The sequence below is a fragment of the Alternaria infectoria genome (genome assembly GCF_024043175.1).
Source record: "Alternaria infectoria strain BMP 0036 chromosome Unknown scaffold_22, whole genome shotgun sequence".
NCBI classification, from domain to species: domain Eukaryota; kingdom Fungi; phylum Ascomycota; class Dothideomycetes; order Pleosporales; family Pleosporaceae; genus Alternaria; species Alternaria infectoria.
Genome location: NW_026250711.1, coordinates 365,469 through 384,146, shown reverse-complemented (window position 1 = coordinate 384,146; position 18,678 = coordinate 365,469). Strand labels below are relative to the sequence as shown.

Below are 18,678 nucleotides of genomic sequence, written 5' to 3'. Positions count from 1 at the left end.
GCTGCAAGTGCGATGCATGACGTAGCGTATAGGCTTCCCGCTCACGTGTGCGGGCCGTCTCATGTCTGATTCGTCGGAAGTGCCAATTGCCCTTGGGGATTTCTTGAATTTCTGCCCAAGTCTCAAGCCCCGCGGATTGCACCCAGAGCCTAGATGTCTGTACATTCGAGCTACAATATACTAGCCTCGACCAATTGCATTACCGCTCGTCGCAGCATATCAATCAAACGTTTGCCAGGATTTTGACGCGCGACAACCCACACCATCGACTGCTATAGCTCGTATCGCGAGTCTTCCGAAAAGCGCGTCTCTCGCATACCTACCACGCCGGTTCCGTTAGACACGCGCATACCTCACAATGACCTGGTGGCCCTTCTCAAGCTCAGGCGCAGATACTTCTGCAAAGCAACAACCACAAACCATATCGACTACAGCATCACCAGTGCAAAAGCCCAGCGATGCGCCTACATCAACAATAGACACACCTCCACACCAACAACCCGACTCCGCACCCCACGACCCCGACTTCTACGCCGCCCACCCACACCTCGCACCGCCATCCTTCTCCACAAACACGCCCTCATCCTCGTCCTCAAATCCTCAAACCCCCTCCAATAATGCCGAAACTCCCGAAGAATACGACCCCACCCTCCCTCGCTCAATGTCCTGCCGCGCCGCTTTCGACAGCGCCTTCTACTGCTCCTCACTAGGCGGCCACTTCAATGATCTATACCGCTACGGCCAGCTCCGCAGCTGTTCCGACCACTGGAACGACTTCTGGTTCTGCATGCGCACCAAGAACAGTTATAGTGGGCAAGACGTTAAGGAGAGGATGATTCAGGATCGGTATCGCGAGAAGGAGGAGAAGCTGAAGAATGGGCCAAATAGTGAGAATATCTGGAGGAAGAGGGGGCCTGGGGAGGAGGTCAAGAACGCGTTTAGTAGGGCGGCGGAGGATTTGGAGTAGTAGGAGGATGGAAGATGGAAGACAGATGTACGATACATGAGGCTGTATGAGTTGGGACTGTACAAAAGCATGGTATATGAGAGAAGACCCTGGCGATGACATTGAGCGAATACCCAAAGACCGCCGATACCCAGGCACACTGCATACATCAGACATGTAGTTTGACTACGCGATCAACCTGCGCGAATTCAGTGAATACCTCCTGGGCCCCAGATCCCGTAGCAGATGATATGGGAAAATACGATGTAATCTGCAACGCAGTCACTTTTCCATCACTATCAGAGGGCTTACGCGTTTCCCAGCATCCGTCTATAGCAGGGTCAGGTCTTGAAGTCCAATAACGCATCAGAAACGTATTCCAGCCTCCGCAGACTCTAGCACTTTAAGTTTGTGTCATGGGCCGAGAAGCGTCACTATTGCGCAGTCTGTACGTCAATAGCCACGATACAGCTGAGATCAGAATGCCGTAGACAGCATGGATGAAGTTGCAGCGCCGAAATAGAGTACCAGGAAGATGCTTGACTTCGCTGAATCACTAATCGACCACCCGCTGCAGGAATCTGTAGTGTTTCTTAGAACACATTCCACAATGCAAGACACGGCGTATACACGTGCAATCATGGTATATTTCGAGTGTCAGGAACCACGGCCTGCTCCATGTGTTCAAAGCGCATCTCATTCAAGTGAAAATCTAGACACTCTGGAAGCTACATTGACCTCCAATCATCTAAGTTGCACACTTTCATCTTGACGTAGGCTGCAGACCCGGTCAGCAACTTGTATGAGGAGATTGCGCGTCTCCAATACCCTGGCAACATGTGAATGCCGCGAGTACGTTGACGTTCCCTTTGTCTGGGCCGCGAACAAAGCATATGCGTGGCAAGGTACAAGCCAGAACAACAAGCCTGTTGGTACGTATTGTGTGCGATCAAACAGGACGCTGGCCGTATTGGTAGGCAAACCCCGCCGCAGTGACTTCACTCGATCGCGGCGGTTGAAAAAATCCTGGACATCTGGAAGCTACTTGAAGCTACCCGTCGTTGCTATGGGCGGAATGACATATGGGCCCGCTCATGGCGGGGCAGCTCGCTTATGTCACCCGTTTGAGGCTTTGGTGGGGTGAGGCCTCCGTCATAGCAAGGCGGCGGCCAGCGCCCTTTGCGGCGGCGACAGAAGATGCACGAAGATTCACAGTCCGCGAGCAGAAGGCGTTGGGCGCAATACCGCGGCCGTGCAATCAGCCGCGAGTGGAGCCAGGATGACAAGAATTAGGCATTTGCCCCCGGAAAGCGTGCCAGGCAGCTGTTTCTAGTGGGTCGCAGAGCTTGCGCGAGCTTGCGGGAAGGTTCTGGTTGGTTGCTTGGCGCGTCGAAGGCGCTGGAATTCTGTAGAAACACCACGCTGCCAGGCGATACAAAAACTTCGTCTGCCCGCGCCTTGGGACTGTTTCTCTTTCCACTACACAACACACACCACACTACACCGCGAAAGCCTCACCTTTATAAGTCACCGACTTGTGAGCATACAACTACTTTTTCTTCCCTTTTGATACCCCACTACACACACATATCGACATCATGGCACCCGCGATTGGTATCGATCTTGGTACTACCTACTCTTGCGTAGGTATCTTCCGAGATGACCGCATTGAGATTATCGCCAACGACCAGGGTAACCGGACAACACCTTCGTAAGTCACCACTTCTTGCCTACAGTCACGACCACTACTAACATGTCCAAGGTTCGTTGCCTTCACCGACACCGAGCGTCTCATTGGTGACTCTGCAAAGAACCAAGTCGCCATGAACCCTATCAACACCGTCTTCGACGCCAAGCGCCTCATCGGCCGCAAGTTCGCCGACGCTGAGGTCCAGGCCGACATGAAGCACTTCCCCTTCAAGGTTATCGACAAGGGCGGCAAGCCAGTCATCCAGGTCGAGTTCAAGGGCGAGGAGAAGACTTTCACACCCGAGGAGATCTCATCCATGGTCCTGGTCAAGATGAGGGAAACCGCTGAGTCCTACCTCGGTGGCACCGTCAACAACGCTGTCGTCACGGTCCCCGCATACTTCAACGACTCGCAACGTCAGGCCACCAAGGATGCTGGTCTCATTGCCGGCCTCAACGTTCTCCGTATCATCAACGAGCCTACCGCCGCTGCCATCGCCTACGGTCTTGACAAGAAGACTGAGGGTGAGCGCAACGTCCTCATCTTCGACTTGGGTGGTGGTACCTTCGATGTCTCCCTCTTGACCATTGAGGAGGGTATCTTCGAGGTCAAGTCTACTGCCGGAGACACTCACTTGGGTGGTGAGGACTTCGACAACCGTCTTGTGAACCACTTCACCAACGAGTTCAAGTAAGTACAAAATCCACCCTGGCGCCTACATCGTCTTCGTCAACAACACATTGTTCACGGAGACTTCATTGTATCCATGAACAGATGCTAACATAAGACACTAGACGTAAACACAAGAAGGACTTGACCTCCAACGCTCGTGCTCTCCGCCGTCTCCGAACTGCCTGCGAGCGGGCCAAGCGCACCCTGTCCTCGTCTGCGCAGACCTCCATCGAAATCGACTCCCTGTACGAGGGTATCGACTTCTACACCAGCATCACCCGTGCCCGTTTCGAAGAGCTCTGCCAGGACCTCTTCCGCTCCACCATGGAGCCCGTCGAGCGTGTCCTCCGCGATGCTAAGATCGACAAGTCTTCCGTCCACGAGATCGTCCTGGTCGGTGGATCCACCCGTATCCCCAAGGTCCAGAAGATGGTCTCCGACTTCTTCAACGGCAAGGAGCCCAACAAGTCCATCAACCCCGACGAGGCTGTCGCCTACGGTGCCGCCGTCCAGGCCGCTATCCTGTCTGGTGACACATCCTCCAAGTCCACCTCCGAGATCCTGCTTCTCGACGTCGCGCCGCTCTCCATCGGTATCGAGACTGCTGGTGGTGTCATGACCGCTCTCATCAAGCGCAACACCACCATCCCCACCAAGAAGTCCGAGGTCTTCTCCACTTTCTCCGACAACCAGCCTGGTGTGCTTATCCAGGTCTACGAGGGTGAGCGTGCTCGCACCAAGGACAACAACCTGCTCGGAAAGTTCGAGCTCACCGGTATCCCACCTGCTCCCCGTGGTGTCCCCCAGATCGAGGTCACCTTCGACGTCGACGCCAACGGTATCATCAACGTCTCCGCCCTCGAGAAGGGTACCGGAAAGACCAACAAGATTGTCATCACCAACGACAAGGGCCGTCTGTCCAAGGAGGAGATCGAGCGCATGTTGGCCGAGGCTGAGAAGTACAAGGCTGAGGACGAGGCTGAGGCTGCCCGTATCTCTGCTAAGAACGCTCTCGAGTCCTACGCCTACTCGCTCCGCAACACCCTCAGCGACTCCAAGGTCGACGAGAAGCTCGATGCCGGCGACAAGCAGAAGCTCACCGCCGAGATCGACAAGACCGTCCAGTGGCTCGACGACAACCAGACCGCCACCAAGGACGAGTACGAGTCCCAGCAGAAGGAGCTTGAGGGTGTCGCCAACCCCATCATGATGAAGTTCTACGGAGCCGGTGGTGAGGGTGGCATGCCCGGCGGTATGCCCGGTGGCGGTATGCCCGGCGGCGGTGCCCCTGGTGGTGCCGGCGGCGACGACGGCCCCACTGTCGAGGAGGTCGACTAAGCGGATCGCTCTTCTTGATGCAGTCTGTTCGTCTTCTTTCCCCTTGTGCATCTTCAAGCATAGACTTCTTCTTTCTTTCAGGTGGTAGTTCACGGCGTTTCAACGGCCAACATTGAGCCCATTTTCACGGATTTTTTACTGAATGCATCGGATGAATAACGATCAATGAATGATTCGGAGGAAAAGTTGGGTGGTATAGCATGTACTCTAATAGTGGGATTTCCATATCCTGTGTAGAGAGAATTGAGAGAATACTTCAAATACTTTGTCTTGTCTTGCTTTGTGATGTTGAGGGGTTGACCTGAGATGCCTATGATGATCTGACTCTGGGGTTAATGGTGCTGTACCTTCTCAAAAGCCCACCTTGTTCCAGGCAAAGATCGAGCGCCTACTTAGAGAATGTCAAAGAAATCCATAACCCAGAAGTCTACATTCGCGTCAAGTGGTCAACAACTTTCGATCATATATCAACGTAGGCTGCAGGGTGTTGTTTCCTCGAACGTGGTGGACTCCTCATACGGATGTCAGTTAGTGCATGCCTTCAGGGTACAGGCATTTCCACAAGGTCGCACTGTGGCTGTCCCGCCGGCGTACTTCAAGACACGAACTCCAGCCCATCTCGAGATCTCATCCAGAATAGCTCATCGCATGAAGGTATTACATACAGGCAGACAAGAGCTAAGAGGGCAAGTCATAACATATACTTGATGCAAGCACTATGAACAGATAACTCCACCCAAGTCTATACTTGCAGACATAAACAAAGGAGATCAAACAAGACATATAACCACATATGCACCGCCGTGATGCACCGCGAGCCCAAACGCCAGTCGTGGGTATATAGTGCGAGACCGTAACGCGAAACCTGATACACCTGGGACCTTCATGAAGAGAAGAACTGAACAAATTCCCCCACTACAGTTGAAAGCAGAAGTAGAGAAGCTGGCCGCCTTCATCAACGTAGGATGCCTTGATCTACTCTGGCTGTAGTGTAAGCTGCAAGGAACACGCTCAGTTCCCACCTCCACCTCCGCGTCCCCTACCACGACCCCTTCCATTCCCACTTGCAGTCCGTGTCATCGCAACACCACCACCATGGCCGCCAACAGCCAGCGAGTCCCTCTCCCCATAACGACCCAGAGGAGTGTTGTTACCAGCATCCGACCAACCCGCCATACTACTCTGTGCGCTCATCGGAACACCGCCTAAGCTAGCGCCAACCTCAAGATGCGGCGCTGTACTCCTAAGCGCACTCGTCATCTCATGGACAGGTTCCGAGAAGTTCGGTGGCTGGACCTGGTAGTCGCGCGCTTTAACGGGGTTGCAAGCAGCTTGCAGAAGTTTCTCGTTAATATCGTCGTCGGGCGGTGCGTCTCTAAGCATCAGCTTCAGGTCTTGTTCGATATCGTGTGCGCCGAGGGGAGGTGGTGGCGGTGCGGAGGCATTGATCTTCTGGAAGATCTTAGCATCTAGAACAAAGGGCGGGTTATAGATGAACGGAGGTATTTGGCCGCTCACTATAGCCGCCGTGGGGTTCAGAGCTGAGCGTGTGGCGCCGCGGGTCGCGTGTGGGTTGGACGAGTGTTGGCGCATCATGTCGGTTGCGCCTGGGACGTCGTCGGAATCTTGGTCTTGGTCCATGGCGTCGCCGTTCTCGGATGCGTGCTCGCCGTTTGCGCCGTTGGTGTTGCCGTTTGTTGTGGCTTCCTGCGGTGCGGCTTCTGTGTTCTTCATCTTGGCGAAGAAGTGCGACGCGGCCATGGTGGCTTGGTTCATGGCCATGTTGAGCTCCTTCTCGCTGAAGAGGCGCTCGAGGGAGTACGCAGACGATTCGAACTGAGCATTGACGGTGCGCGCTTTGGCTTCGCGGAAGGGTGAGCCGATGCCCATTTCGGTAGGGCGGCCAGATGGACCTGGCGAATCGTTGTCCTGGTCTTCGTACAGCTTGCGCTTTCTCTTGTGTTCAGTAGCAGCAGCCAGCTCCTCCGCGTCGCCAAACTTGTGTCCTGTCCTCCTGGTCTTTCGCGGCGCTTGCGGTCCGCCAGGGCTTGCGGGATGCCCTATGCTGAATTGATTGGGATGAAGGAGCATAGCGTTGCTGTCAGACAGATCCAGTTGCTCCTTCTCGCGCTTCAGCCTGTTTGTCCGTTGTTGTATGCTTGCGACTAGTCGTTCGCGGATGGTGGCGGCGAGCAGCTTGTGCTCTTCTTCGGCAATTTGGACTTTGTAGTAGTGTGAGTTTTCGATCTCGTTCTTGGTGTTCTCGTGCTTGTTCTGCGTAATCGGCGGTTAGCGTCTCGTGCCAATACAGCGGGAAGCCCTGGGACTCACCCAGAGCATGGTCAGGTTGTAGTCGCGCTCTTCCATCGCATCGTTGACGGCGTCGACAAAGCGCGAATAGTGTTTTCCACATTGCGCAATGTAGTCGGTACCCGCGCTTGGTGCGGTAGGGACGTTGTTCCCCATGATCTGCGAGACGAGCTCGGCGGCCTCTTCATTGCTATCCTCGAGCGGCTGGTTCGCATACGGGTCGGCTTTCATAATCAGGTTGATGTCGGCTTGGAGTGCGGCGAGCTGGGCTCTGTAATGACTGTCCCGGTTGTCGGAGAAGGTAGCCATCATCTCAGCCAGCTTCTCGGCGAGCATGTTGCGCCGTTTGTCGCGCTTCGAAGGCTGTGGCTGAGGGGATGTCGCAGAGTGACCCAGCGGAAAGTTGTCCGCTGGCGACGGACTGCCATTTCGAACCATGGCGATAGGTGATGCCCTCGAGGGTCTAGGAGGCGTTGATCGTCTAAAGCAGGGTAGTCGCAGCGCTGCGCGTATGCTGGGGTCGGTTTGCTGCGTCGAGAAGAAGTTGGAGTCAGCTCGCTATATGACACTAGAAATGTGACAAATCACAACTGCGCGTTTGACGAAGCAGTGCGACAGAGGTGCGTACGGCGGGATGTGGTTTGCAAGAGCGAAGGGTCGGCAATCGAGCATCACACACCTGCCAGGGTCTAGCGTTCAGGAACAGCGCTAGGACCAATTCGGATGAACCGAAACAAAACCTACCAAAAAAGCTGTCTTTGCGCCTTAGAAGCTTGACATCAGGCATACAGACAACAATAAGAGAGAGATTATGATCATTTTTTCTAGACAGTTGGGACGATTCAGCACGTAAGAGCGCCATTCAATATAACCGGAACGGACCCACTTGAATTATATCCTATAATGATCAAATCCTAAAGGAGTGACGTCTTCTCTAACACCCTACATTCATACACGCTGTATGCTTTCCATTACCCTACTCCAACTCGTTGTCCATCTCCGCCTGGTTATTGTACCCTCTGCAGCCGTGAAAGCTCGCCTACCGACACCACCATTTCCATCCATCGACCTCGGTCTAAGCTCTGAAGCGCCTTGCAAAGTCGTCGCACAGCTCAAGCGTCAGGGTTGCCTCGCCGTGATAATATTCAGTGCCCTCGGGCCTGTGATCTCCGACCCAAACAATCTCCGTGAAAAGCAGACCGTCGGTGTTGTGAATGCGAAGCTTCTCGTCTTTGAAGGCTAACGCGTTTGGGTCGTTGCTCGGCGTGTTGCTCATGCTGTACCACAGATCTTCTCCATTCAAAGAGTACTGCAGGTTCAAGATCGGCTCCTTCGAAAAGGCGCCCTGCTTGATGACCTGGACGCTGACGCCAACGTTGTCGACAGCAGGTTTCTGTGCCTCGGTGGATGTGTCGCCGGGCTGAATCTCCTTCAGCGGAGTTGCATCCTTCTGAACGGTTGAGACCCAAACAGAGTAGTGGCACTTGTTGTTGATGACGATGTCGGCCGCGAAAGCGGTGTTGGCTATCAGAGCGAGAGAGCCGATGAGAGTTGGGGAATGCATCTTGGCGGAGTGAGTCTCGAGATAAGGCTGGAAGCGAATAGAAGATTTGGTGATAGTGGCTTGTTTGTGAAGAAGCTTGAATGAGTTGCTTGAGCTTGCCTCTATACATACCGTCCCTCTGACCCTTTCTTATACATAGCGAGGACGTCTTAAAAAGCCAATTGTACTTCCTTCCGGATTTGTGTACGGTATCGCAGCCAAAACTAGAAGGCGCTGCTATCTGTACGATGCTGCGACCCAAACTAAGGTGGCTGTGTCTGGTCGCGGGTGTGATGGCAGGTCATCTCCTGTGGATATCTGGATGATCTCATAGATCATGTGAGGAGTAACGTGCCCATCATAGCAGAGTGACTTTTGGAAACTGCAAGGTAGGGTAGAGCCCCGCTTGTCCGGCGTGGCACAGCAGCCAATATGGCGAGGCAATCATTGTATCACGATGTTGATGCAGGTACAATCGTGCAGATACCCGCACATACAGGCGGTGGAGAGATCTCGATGGCGAATAGGAGAAGAGATGGATAGTAGGAAGATGACAAGACAGTTTCGAAGCAATAGTCTCCGGTATGAACGCGTGACCGACGGGAGCTAACCGGTGAGCGAAAGAGAATTGCGCGTCAATAAATGTTGTGGTAACGAGATATCACAAAGCGTGAGACGGGTGTTCCTACGACAATCCTGTCAACTGTCATCATGCGGGTGACTGTACTCGATCAACATTTCCCTGTACAAACACACGATGCGAGCTTCCTAAGAGTAGAAGTGGGTCTTGTATCACAGCTGAGCTCTAACGAGCCAATCCGTAAGGTACACCATACTGCGTGGCCGTCGTGGTCACGCGTGGCTATGGTGAAGAGGTTCGTGACATGTTCGCGTTTGTGACATGTCGGCTAGAGTGAAGCATGTTTGCGTGGGACGATATGAGGAAGTTTCCAGAGTGTGATGGATGTAGTCGGCTGCGTCGACATTGAAAACAGAAGGTCAGTGGTAACGTGATGAAGTAAATCCAAGCTTGGACGTCTGTCGGTTCACCACTTGGTATGGGGAAGGAGGAGAGTTCGAGAGGGCGACTAAGCCGGGCGGTGCCGTGTGCTGCCGAACCTCGGCACAGACGTCAGAGCGCGTATCCTCCACATCCCGCCGCCCGCATCTTAGCCACGGAACTGATGCCGCCATGTGACAACCACGCTTCTGCTCGTTAGAGTCCTTTTCTCCGCATTCTCAGTATAGTTCGAGCTTTTTGAATATTGTCATTCAGCCATGTCATCTTCTGCCCTCCGCACATCCATGAGAATGGCTTCGCGGCCTCAACAACGGCTGGCCAGCATCCAAAGGCAGTTCAGTAGCTCTGCGCCGCAAAGGAAAGAAATTAGAGATGCATACATTATAAGTGCCAGCCGAACGCCAACTGCAGTGGTTAGTAGAGCATCATCCCAGGCCATGCCAGCTGCTAAACACGTTATAGTTCAATGGCAACTTCACTACCGTATCCGCGACTCAACTCGGCGCCACAGCCATCAAGTCCGCCCTCGAAAAGTCGAAAGTCCCAATCTCCTCAATCGATGCCGTCTACATGGGCAACGTCCTCTCCGGAGGCGTCGGACAAGCACCAGCGCGTCAAGCTGCCATCTTCGCCGGCCTACCCACCAACATCGAAGCCACGACCATCAACAAAGTATGCGCATCGGGTCTCAAGGCAGTCAACATCGCCGCCTCGACCATCGAGCTCGGACAAGCGGAAGCGCAAGTTGCAGGAGGCATGGAGAACATGACCAGAGTACCATACTATCTGAACCGAGCAAGCCAACAACCAGCATTCGGCCACCAGAAGCTGCAAGACGGCCTGATCGCCGACGGACTATGGGATGTCTACAACCAGATCCACATGGGCAACTGTGCGGAGAACACAGCCAAGAAGTACGAAGTCTCAAGGCAGGACCAGGACGACTACGCAATCGAGACCTACAAGCGCGCACAGCAGGCATACAAGGACGGACTCTTCAAGGAAGAAATCGTCCCGGTCACTGTCAAGTCGAAGAAGGGCGAGACAATCATCTCCGAGGACGAGCAGTACAACAAGCTGAAGCTGGACAAGGTCTCCACACTGAAGCCAGCGTTCGAGAAGGGGCCAGACGGCTCAGTCACAGCTGCGAACAGCTCCCCTCTCAGTGACGGTGCCTCAGCACTGATACTAGGAAGCAAGGAAATCGCCCAGAAATACGGCAAGGACAGCCGCGTACTAGCAAAGGTAGTCACCTACGCTGATGCCGCTGTTGGTGCGTACCCCCATCCTCCTACCACCACCCACCCTTACTAACACCACCTAGACCCCATCGACTTCCCCGTCGCCCCCGCCTCCTGCGTCGAGAAGCTGCTCAAGCAATCCGGCCTCTCAAAGAACGACATCGCCATCTGGGAGTTCAACGAGGCCTTCGCCGCCGTCATCAAGGCCAACGCCAAGATCCTCGGTCTCGGCACCGACAATGTAAACCCAAGGGGAGGTGCTATTGCTCTGGGACACGCACTGGGTAGCTCTGGAAGCAGGATATTGGTTACACTGCTGCATCAGCTGCAGGTTGGACAGTATGGCGCTGCTGTTATCTGTAATGGAGGCGGCGCGGCGTCAGGTATTATTGTGCAGAGAGTCAGCGCGGATCAACTTTAGAGATATACGAAAGTATGGTATGTAACTCAAATAACAAAAAGAAGCTCTTGAACGATGCAAAAAGTCCATTCGTACATACAGCGTTGTTGTCACAAAAACCCCTCCCACATCTTCTGACCCAAAGGCCTTACCGCACACCCATCTCCAACAGCAACACCCTTGCTTCTGCCTCTATGTCGCACAACCCAGCAAAAAAGAAACTCGACGTTGGCCAGACTCGAACTGACGCTCCCTAAGGAATTAGATTTCAAGTCTAACGCGATAACCACTCTAGAAACCCAGAATTAGTAAGCAGTTATGTGATGGGGATAGAAGAGGAGCTTACCCGCCACAACGCCAGGATGATGTTTGGTGATTGATGATGTCATCGCGAATTTTATGGTAAATACAATGAAGAAACTGAAAGTGTTGAGAAAGAATAATTAGGAAGTAAGATTTAGTTGTGTAAGATTATGAATTGTAGGGTAGAATATGCGGTGAGTTGGCGGCTACGTATATGTGGTGTGATGGGTGCGTGCGTGGTGGAACGCGGGACAATGACGAGAGGTTATGTAAGAAGACGGAAGTGGTAATGAGAATATCGGAAAGGGATGTTGGGATATAGCAAGGGATGTGCGATGTAATTATGATCATTAGATCTGTATCTCTGCGTCCACCTTGGCTGCAAAAAGCTAAGATATTTTACCCCGAGTGTACGCCTACATTCCCGAGCCCGAAGAAAACAAAGAATTCTTTCACCATATGGAAGGAAAATGATCATCAAATGACAGCCTGAGAGCCATCAACCTCATACCTGGTTAAGACCCATATCCATATCCGTATCCAAATCCATAGCAAAGTCCATATCATCCCAGGGCATCGCATCAGTACCCTCAACAGCCGCCATACTAACACCAGTGGTCGTGATAGGAATAGTAGAATCAAAGTCCGCGCTGCTCGTTGGGTTCTGAAAATCCTCTGGCAGTTGATCCCACGATGGGAATTGGAAGTCGTCGACAGTAGGCCCACCCGTAGTCAAACCGTCAACCGTGGGCTGTTCGCTAGCGCTGGATGTGAACGGCATCAGATGCGCAGTCGAATCATCGAGCCAGTACCTCCTCTTCGGTAACCCAGCAGTCTTGATCGAGAAGCCGATCTCGCCTTGCTCGCCGAGACAAGTACCGGCTCCTGTGCACGCGAGTTCTGAGATGGGCTCACAGAAACCTAGCAAGTTGTCTGCGCTCGAAGTCGTTGTGATGGGAGCGTACGATGCTGGTGATGTAGGCGATCCGGTTAGTCCTGGTACGCTGTAGGGTGTTTGGCGACCCGAGGAGAGTTGTCGCGCATGTCCTTGGACGGCGCCTACCGAGCCAGATAGCGCGAATTCGTAAGATAGGGCGCGCAAAGGATCGTTCTGCGACATCGAGGTGCAGGCGAAGTTGCTCACGTCGAAGCTTGGATCTAATGCGGAGCCGTAGTTGATGCCGAGGTCTTCGAATATTTCGTGTTCTCCGTTGATGTCTGTCTTGATGTCAGCCACACGTTTTTAAGCATACAGGAATAGATTTCACATACTCTTTACTGGGGTTTGGCAGTTGATGCCATGGGCCTTCTTGAATAGATTCAGCCATTCGGGGTTGTCCGCAGATGTTTGGTTCCATGGATCATCGTCATCGTAGAGGATACGACGTGACTCTGCTTGCAACACCTCGTCGGTCAAGTTTGCGGAGCCATGCTTTGCGATGTGCTCTCGTGCGAAGCGGCCCAGCTGCAGTGTGAGGATCTCCCAGCAGGTTGCGTTTGGGTTGTCAACGAGGGACTTGGAAGGAGAATAGTCTTTCGGTGTCGTCAGGACGATGGGTCCGATAGTAGAGGGATCGCTGCCAGGTTGGTATGCCGCAGACACGTTGTTCGTGTAGTCGATATCATCAACGTTGGGTAAAAGGTATTCAAGGTCCTTGCTGTCGACGGATAGATTAAGCTGCTGTTGACAAGTCAGCCTGTTGTGCGCAGTCCACATGATCGCCACAATGGTACGTACCTTGAGGCTCGCAGTGTTGGATGCTGAGAATGGGAATGGCGATTTGCTTTCGTTGGCGATGAGATAAGGTGGCATCGCGTTCGTGACGTGGATAGCGACATGGGGGTCTAAGCCCCTGCATCCCTTCCAGTTCTTCATGTGTGCGCCGTTGCGGAACTCTTTCGCCAAATGGTCGAGGCGGTCTTGCCACTTGTCAAAGTTCATCCCGCAAAAGCCGCAACGAGATTTGATGTATTGGGCTTCTGACTTCCATGTGTCCATACTGGAGGTCATCTTGCAACCGTGCATGAGTCGTAGGTGTTGTCGAAGATGGTCTTTCCGGTAAAAGGTGCGGGACTCTGGGCCCTTCTCGTAACAGGCGGAGTGGTTGTGCGTGGCCAAATGCTCTTTGCTGGGGTCTAGCTCATCGCAGTATACGCATCGGGGCTTTCCGGTAGCTTTGTCGGCGACAATCTCACCCAGAGGTGCACATAGCCACTTCTCCAGTGATAAATGAAGACTCTTCTCGTGCCGTGACCTGTGATTTATTAGCTTGTTGTCCTTTGTCACATTTGACGTCCGCATGGTATCATGGGTGTGTTGACTGAGCAAGAAGAAGACCACACGACGAGCACGTGGGGTGGTGGGAGGACTACGATGCGTTCAAAGAGGCCTGAATCGATGGTGAAGGAGATTGTCGGCCCCAAAGTGGCCGTTGCATCGCGAACATATAGGAACAAACTCACCAATCATATTTGGACTTGAAAGTGTCAGTGCAGAACGTGCACTGAAAGATACGTTGCCCTTCGTCAGGACCGGCTTTTGGCGCTCGCGTGGGAATGCGACGACGCCTTCGCCTCTCCTTGGACTTCAGGCTGTTCAACGAGCCGAGGGAGTGACGCGAACCGTGCGAGTAGGCTGAGTTGTGAGACCCAAAGGAGCCAGACGATACGTTGGTAGGGCGGGTCTCCAATGAGGAGATAGAGGGTGCCCTGAATACCGAGAAGCTTCCGGTGCTATCATTAGAGATATCCTTGCGATAGCTACTACTCGAGCTCTCCGTTTGAGGCAGGTCGAAAGTCTCAACAGCGTGCGCGATAGCGTTCATCGGCGCAGGTTCGTTCTCAGGAGGAGAGTGCTTCCATCGTTCGAACGGATCTGTCGAGAGTTAACCGAAACATTCCTGCTGCTGAAGCACCGGCATTTGAGCCATTGTGCTAGTGTCTGGGTCCCTGTCTCTATCTTCTGAACGCCTGTCACCCACCCGGAAAGTGAGGAACTTTCCGGTGGATGACGAAGCCAGAGTTTTGTGCGATCTTGTGAAACCAGACTCGGAATACGTACTCATGCTTTCCCAGGTCTTGCCTGCTGGGATGTTGATAGCTCCTGTTGATGGTCGGAGACTTGGCGAAGCGCTTCGCTTGGGTCGAGCCTTCTGCCTTCGCCTTGTGTTCGCCATCCAGTTCGAGATTTGACCGACCGATAGGCCAGTCTCTTGCTTCAGCGTCTCTTTCTCCTCGTCGGTCGGGTATGGATGATCGATATGCATGAGCATCCAGTCTTTGAGCACTTTCACAGCCGCTCGTGGAAAGCGAGCAGCTGCGGCACCCTTCTTGGGACCTTCGTCATCCTCTTTTCCATCTTCGATCGGACCCAGGTGACCTAGCGATCGCATCTGCTTCTTACCAGTGAGACCACCGACATGTCGAATGTCGTTCTCTGCCACGACGTCTAAGGTATCCAGCGCAGTCCTCTGGCGCATACCTGGCATCCGCTCAGGGTTGCTGAAGCTGCATGGTCGAAACAAAGCGTTGCATGGCGAACATCCGGATCGCTTGGAGCCATCGGCGTTGAAGATAAAGCATTCGAGAGATTTTGATCGACAGTACTCGCAAGGCTGAACAGCCTTTTGATAAGTCGGAAGCCAGCTGCTGAAGTTCGTATTGAACTCTGCACTTGCGGGTTGGATACTGTCGGAGTTCTCCAGCTCTCCAGGTTCATCCAGTAAAGAGCTAGTTGGTGTCAGAACCATACACGCAGATCTTGGAAAATGCAAACCGCGATCCTTGCTATTGTGCAAGTATACAAGTTTGAGGTCGGAGTATATGACCGGATAGGATACAAGGGACACTCACTTCTGGGGTAGTGCCGTCTCAGACACGCCGAAAGAAGCTTCTTGTGACACGTCGGGCATGCCTGTTTCTCCGAAATCGACAAAGTCTGCAATATCAAAGGCGGCACTAGGCGTCGCCATGATGGTGGCGCGTGGTCCGGCTTGCAAGATCAATCAATCGTATTGGTTGGTGCCAATGGCTCGTGAGGGGAAAGAAGACAAATGCGCGCCCTCCGTACAGATTTGACAATAAGGCGCAAGATGTCGTTGCGGAAGTATGGTTGCTAAGTATGACTGCTGGCTTGGACTCATCTTTAGGACCATGCCCAAGAAAGCACTGCACACTTTCTACGGACGCTAAACCGTATTCTGAAGGATGTCGAGTTGAAGGGCGCAGTCCGTGCGCGTGCAGGATACAGATTAGCCAGTCTTGAGCGGCCTAGTCATCCGATAGAGAACACATTCGTACCGCTGAGTCATTAGCATGACATCGCGGTGATGGACACTCGATGCGGAGGCTGGAGGTGAACAATTGATCAGGACGTATGCACAACTTGATGGAAGTCGACGTCGTTTCAAAGCCTCCTACACAGTTTTGCGAGGATGTGAGACGTTGCGACAGTCCAAGAATACAAAGACGCGAATATTACCGGGCTATTGAACCCCAGCAAAGCTGAAGCTGACATACCCCACATCGGTTCTGCGCGATGCACGAACATGGCAGAAGTCATCCTCTAGCTCTTGTGGCAGGTTTGCAATTGGTCGTCGAGGATCTAGAAGATAGCAGACCGTTCGGGCGCACTGCATGTTGGAATGGGGTGCCGCTCCAGGCTCGGAAGACTTTGCGGAGGATGCGAAATCGGCAACCGCAGCCGTCACGTATCGAAATATGCACGCCATGCAGCCAGCGGTCAACTGGCACCGTTCATCGGGGGTTTGCGAAAGTCGGCGAAAATTTGAACGTCGGGACCGAAGGATTGGCGGCTGCTCGGGAGGACTTGACCCGTCCAGCACGCGGAGGCTGCCATCTTAAATAGGGCCCAGGCGGTAGAACGTGATGATAGTTGTGGACTGACGTTCACAGAAGCGCATGGAGTTTATTGTTGTTCTCACGGATGAAAGAAGCTAGCTTTGGAAAGAGTGACGCGTGACGTCACGAAGCCTGCCGTGTTAGGGAGGCACCTACAGAACATAACAACAGAACATCTGCCAGACTTAGTGGTCAACAAACGTATCGAAGTCGCTCTTTTCCTTGAAGCTGTACATGACTTCTGCAGACTTCATCTCACTCACTCAAAGTACGGGTATCCCACGCACAGGTTTCTCCAATCCCTGGGCCACTCAGCCTACCTCGCGCACCAGGAAGTCCAAGCGATACGGAGCATCAACCGCCCATAGATCAGGCATATACCGGAACGAGCTGAGATTAGAACTGACGGTGAGTCGACATCGCTTAATGCTTAACAACTCAAGCAAATCGCGAACAGCGCATAGGTGACGCCCTGAAGCACCCAACCATCCGTCTCACGTTGCTTTTCAGGTACCACAATGATGCATATCACTCATATGTCACGTCCCTGATAGCTTTGGATACGGAGCACACTTGCGCTGGTCCTGATCGGAGAGCATCGAGGGGTTGGACAAGGCTGGAAGCGAAGGCGGGGTAACCTGATGCGAAGATCGAGTACTGACATGTGCCACGCAGACACATTCACGATCAAGGCTGTCCTCCACCACCATAAGACGGTGAAGCATAGTAGTCGACATGTGCCTAGCTTCCGATGGACTCCTCGGACTTTGGACTGTTATATGTAGACAGCCTTGGCATAGCGCGAGGTTGGGTGTCGAGCGGACCTTAGCGATTCTGCCAACTCATAACGCATCCGCACGTCTGTCCAATACATCAATCCGCCCATAAGCTGCCCGAAGCTAGCCAGTCCCCGTCACTGGCATCCACATTGCTCGTCATGTAACATGTCACTTGTCACCGCCTGTGCCTGATTACCCAAGCGCGAGCATCCGCCTAGGGCTTGTTTTAAACCGACGATACTCCATACCGCAGCCTCACTCTGCCTCTGCAGCGAGCTCCGAGGCAGCTTCTTAACGTGTACGGCCCACTCTGGACCGACGATGATTAGCAGTGGCTCACCAATTTGCTACCCACGAAATGGATGCAGCTCCCAACTGTGCCATCTGCAATGCGCCGCCGTATCCTGAATGCTCCTGCGAGTCGGAGCGGCTACAAATAGCCGTCAAGCAGGCTGAGGCGCGTGCTATGGAAGATCGCATGGCTGAGATACGGTATGATCCAGATACGCTCCTTGCAGTACCTGCTGACCATGTATAGAGACTGGGTAATCAACAATGCGCGCCAGCATATCCTCAACGCATTCGAAAGATTGACCTCGACACGCAAGCAAGCGCACTCATCATACCTAGCCTCCCTCCCGAACTACGAGGTCTACATGCGATACTCTGGCCACCCGCCGATACACCCCATGTACGTTGCGACGTTGCAGACACAGATCGCAGAGGCGCACGCGGAACTCAAGCGCGGTATCGACGCTGACTGGCGCGCATCGGTACTGCGATACCCAGAAGTGCTGGACTACTTCTACAGCCTTGTCGAGCTCAGACTGCCGGACGATCGCTCTCGAGAAGTCGTTGAACCACCCTTCGCCGCGGCAGGCTACGCGGATGTTGGCTACGGAGTCAAACAGAAGAAGAAGAAGCGACGAGAAAGGGAGGGATCAGTGCCGCAGCAACACATGGCTCTCAGAGTGATGCGTGGAGTGCCACCTCCTGCTGTGCCGACTCCGCCAATCCACCACAATGGGTCGTATCCTCGACCGCCCGATCCCTACGGATACTAAGTCGCTGGACGTCTGCTTTCTTTCCGTTTGTTTTCTATGCTCAATTCATTACGTCCTGTCACGTTCACCGGAAAGGATGGTAGTGGGTAGTACTGCTGTTGCAGGCATGAAACGCCTTCGAAGCAATGAAAAACCCAGGAGTGGCACAGACATACTGTCGCATGTACTGGCGCTATGAAGTTGGTCGCGTTTCTGGTATTGCGACCGCTCTATATTCACAAGCGAAATCAAGCATAGCGAGGAGTGTTCGTTCATAGGAGTTTCGTTCGCAGCGGGTACTATCAGATCTTCAACATGTACCTGAACCTGAATCTACTCCTGTAGTTTACTCGAATACAATCAAAGTTCGATGATTCTTCAGTATGATGTCGGGCGATAGCGAGTAGCACATGCCTAAGGCACCTTCCGCTACGTAAGTCCGTGCACCCATGGTTTGGAAAGTCGCGACCTGAGCTTGTAGAAATCCTTAGGCACATCACCACCAACCTGACCACACAAATTCCGTACGGTA

General features: G+C 53.3%; 7 protein-coding genes and 1 non-coding gene across 8 annotated transcripts; 4 read left to right on the top strand and 4 right to left on the bottom strand.

Moving 5' to 3' along the window:
* Positions 1-358: 358 nt before the first annotated feature.
* J4E92_009319 (uncharacterized protein) lies at positions 359-967 on the top strand (the record flags this gene model as incomplete). Its single annotated transcript, XM_051500667.1, has 1 exon — positions 359-967. One exon carries the CDS (start codon positions 359-361, stop codon positions 965-967), a length of 609 nt encoding a protein of 202 aa, XP_051349239.1.
* Positions 968-2,544: 1,577 nt separating this feature from the next.
* J4E92_009318 (uncharacterized protein) lies at positions 2,545-4,646 on the top strand (the record flags this gene model as incomplete). Its single annotated transcript, XM_051500666.1, has 3 exons — positions 2,545-2,657; positions 2,709-3,326; positions 3,431-4,646. The coding sequence occupies 3 exons, from the start codon at positions 2,545-2,547 to the stop codon at positions 4,644-4,646; spliced, it is 1,947 nt and encodes a 648-aa protein (XP_051349238.1).
* A 1,011-nt stretch (positions 4,647-5,657) lies between these two features.
* J4E92_009317 (uncharacterized protein) lies at positions 5,658-7,394 on the bottom strand (the record flags this gene model as incomplete). The annotated part of the gene is made up of 2 exons (XM_051500665.1): positions 5,658-6,920; positions 6,978-7,394. The coding sequence occupies 2 exons, from the start codon at positions 7,392-7,394 to the stop codon at positions 5,658-5,660; spliced, it is 1,680 nt and encodes a 559-aa protein (XP_051349237.1).
* A 637-nt stretch (positions 7,395-8,031) lies between these two features.
* J4E92_009316 (uncharacterized protein) lies at positions 8,032-8,520 on the bottom strand (the record flags this gene model as incomplete). Its single annotated transcript, XM_051500664.1, has 1 exon — positions 8,032-8,520. One exon carries the CDS (start codon positions 8,518-8,520, stop codon positions 8,032-8,034), a length of 489 nt encoding a protein of 162 aa, XP_051349236.1.
* Positions 8,521-9,777: 1,257 nt separating this feature from the next.
* J4E92_009315 (uncharacterized protein) lies at positions 9,778-11,182 on the top strand (the record flags this gene model as incomplete). The annotated part of the gene is made up of 3 exons (XM_051500663.1): positions 9,778-9,933; positions 9,983-10,793; positions 10,845-11,182. 3 exons carry the CDS (start codon positions 9,778-9,780, stop codon positions 11,180-11,182), a joined length of 1,305 nt encoding a protein of 434 aa, XP_051349235.1.
* A 202-nt stretch (positions 11,183-11,384) lies between these two features.
* On the bottom strand, positions 11,385-11,462 carry J4E92_009314. Its single transcript has one exon. It is a non-coding gene; the product is annotated as a tRNA-Ser (tRNA).
* Positions 11,463-11,969: 507 nt separating this feature from the next.
* On the bottom strand, positions 11,970-15,435 carry J4E92_009313 (uncharacterized protein; the record flags this gene model as incomplete). Its single annotated transcript, XM_051500662.1, has 6 exons — positions 11,970-12,682; positions 12,737-13,145; positions 13,203-13,719; positions 13,928-13,941; positions 14,446-15,193; positions 15,317-15,435. The coding sequence occupies 6 exons, from the start codon at positions 15,433-15,435 to the stop codon at positions 11,970-11,972; spliced, it is 2,520 nt and encodes an 839-aa protein (XP_051349234.1).
* A 2,026-nt stretch (positions 15,436-17,461) lies between these two features.
* On the top strand, positions 17,462-18,167 carry J4E92_009312 (uncharacterized protein; the record flags this gene model as incomplete). Its single annotated transcript, XM_051500661.1, has 2 exons — positions 17,462-17,595; positions 17,642-18,167. 2 exons carry the CDS (start codon positions 17,462-17,464, stop codon positions 18,165-18,167), a joined length of 660 nt encoding a protein of 219 aa, XP_051349233.1.
* Positions 18,168-18,678: the final 511 nt, after the last annotated feature.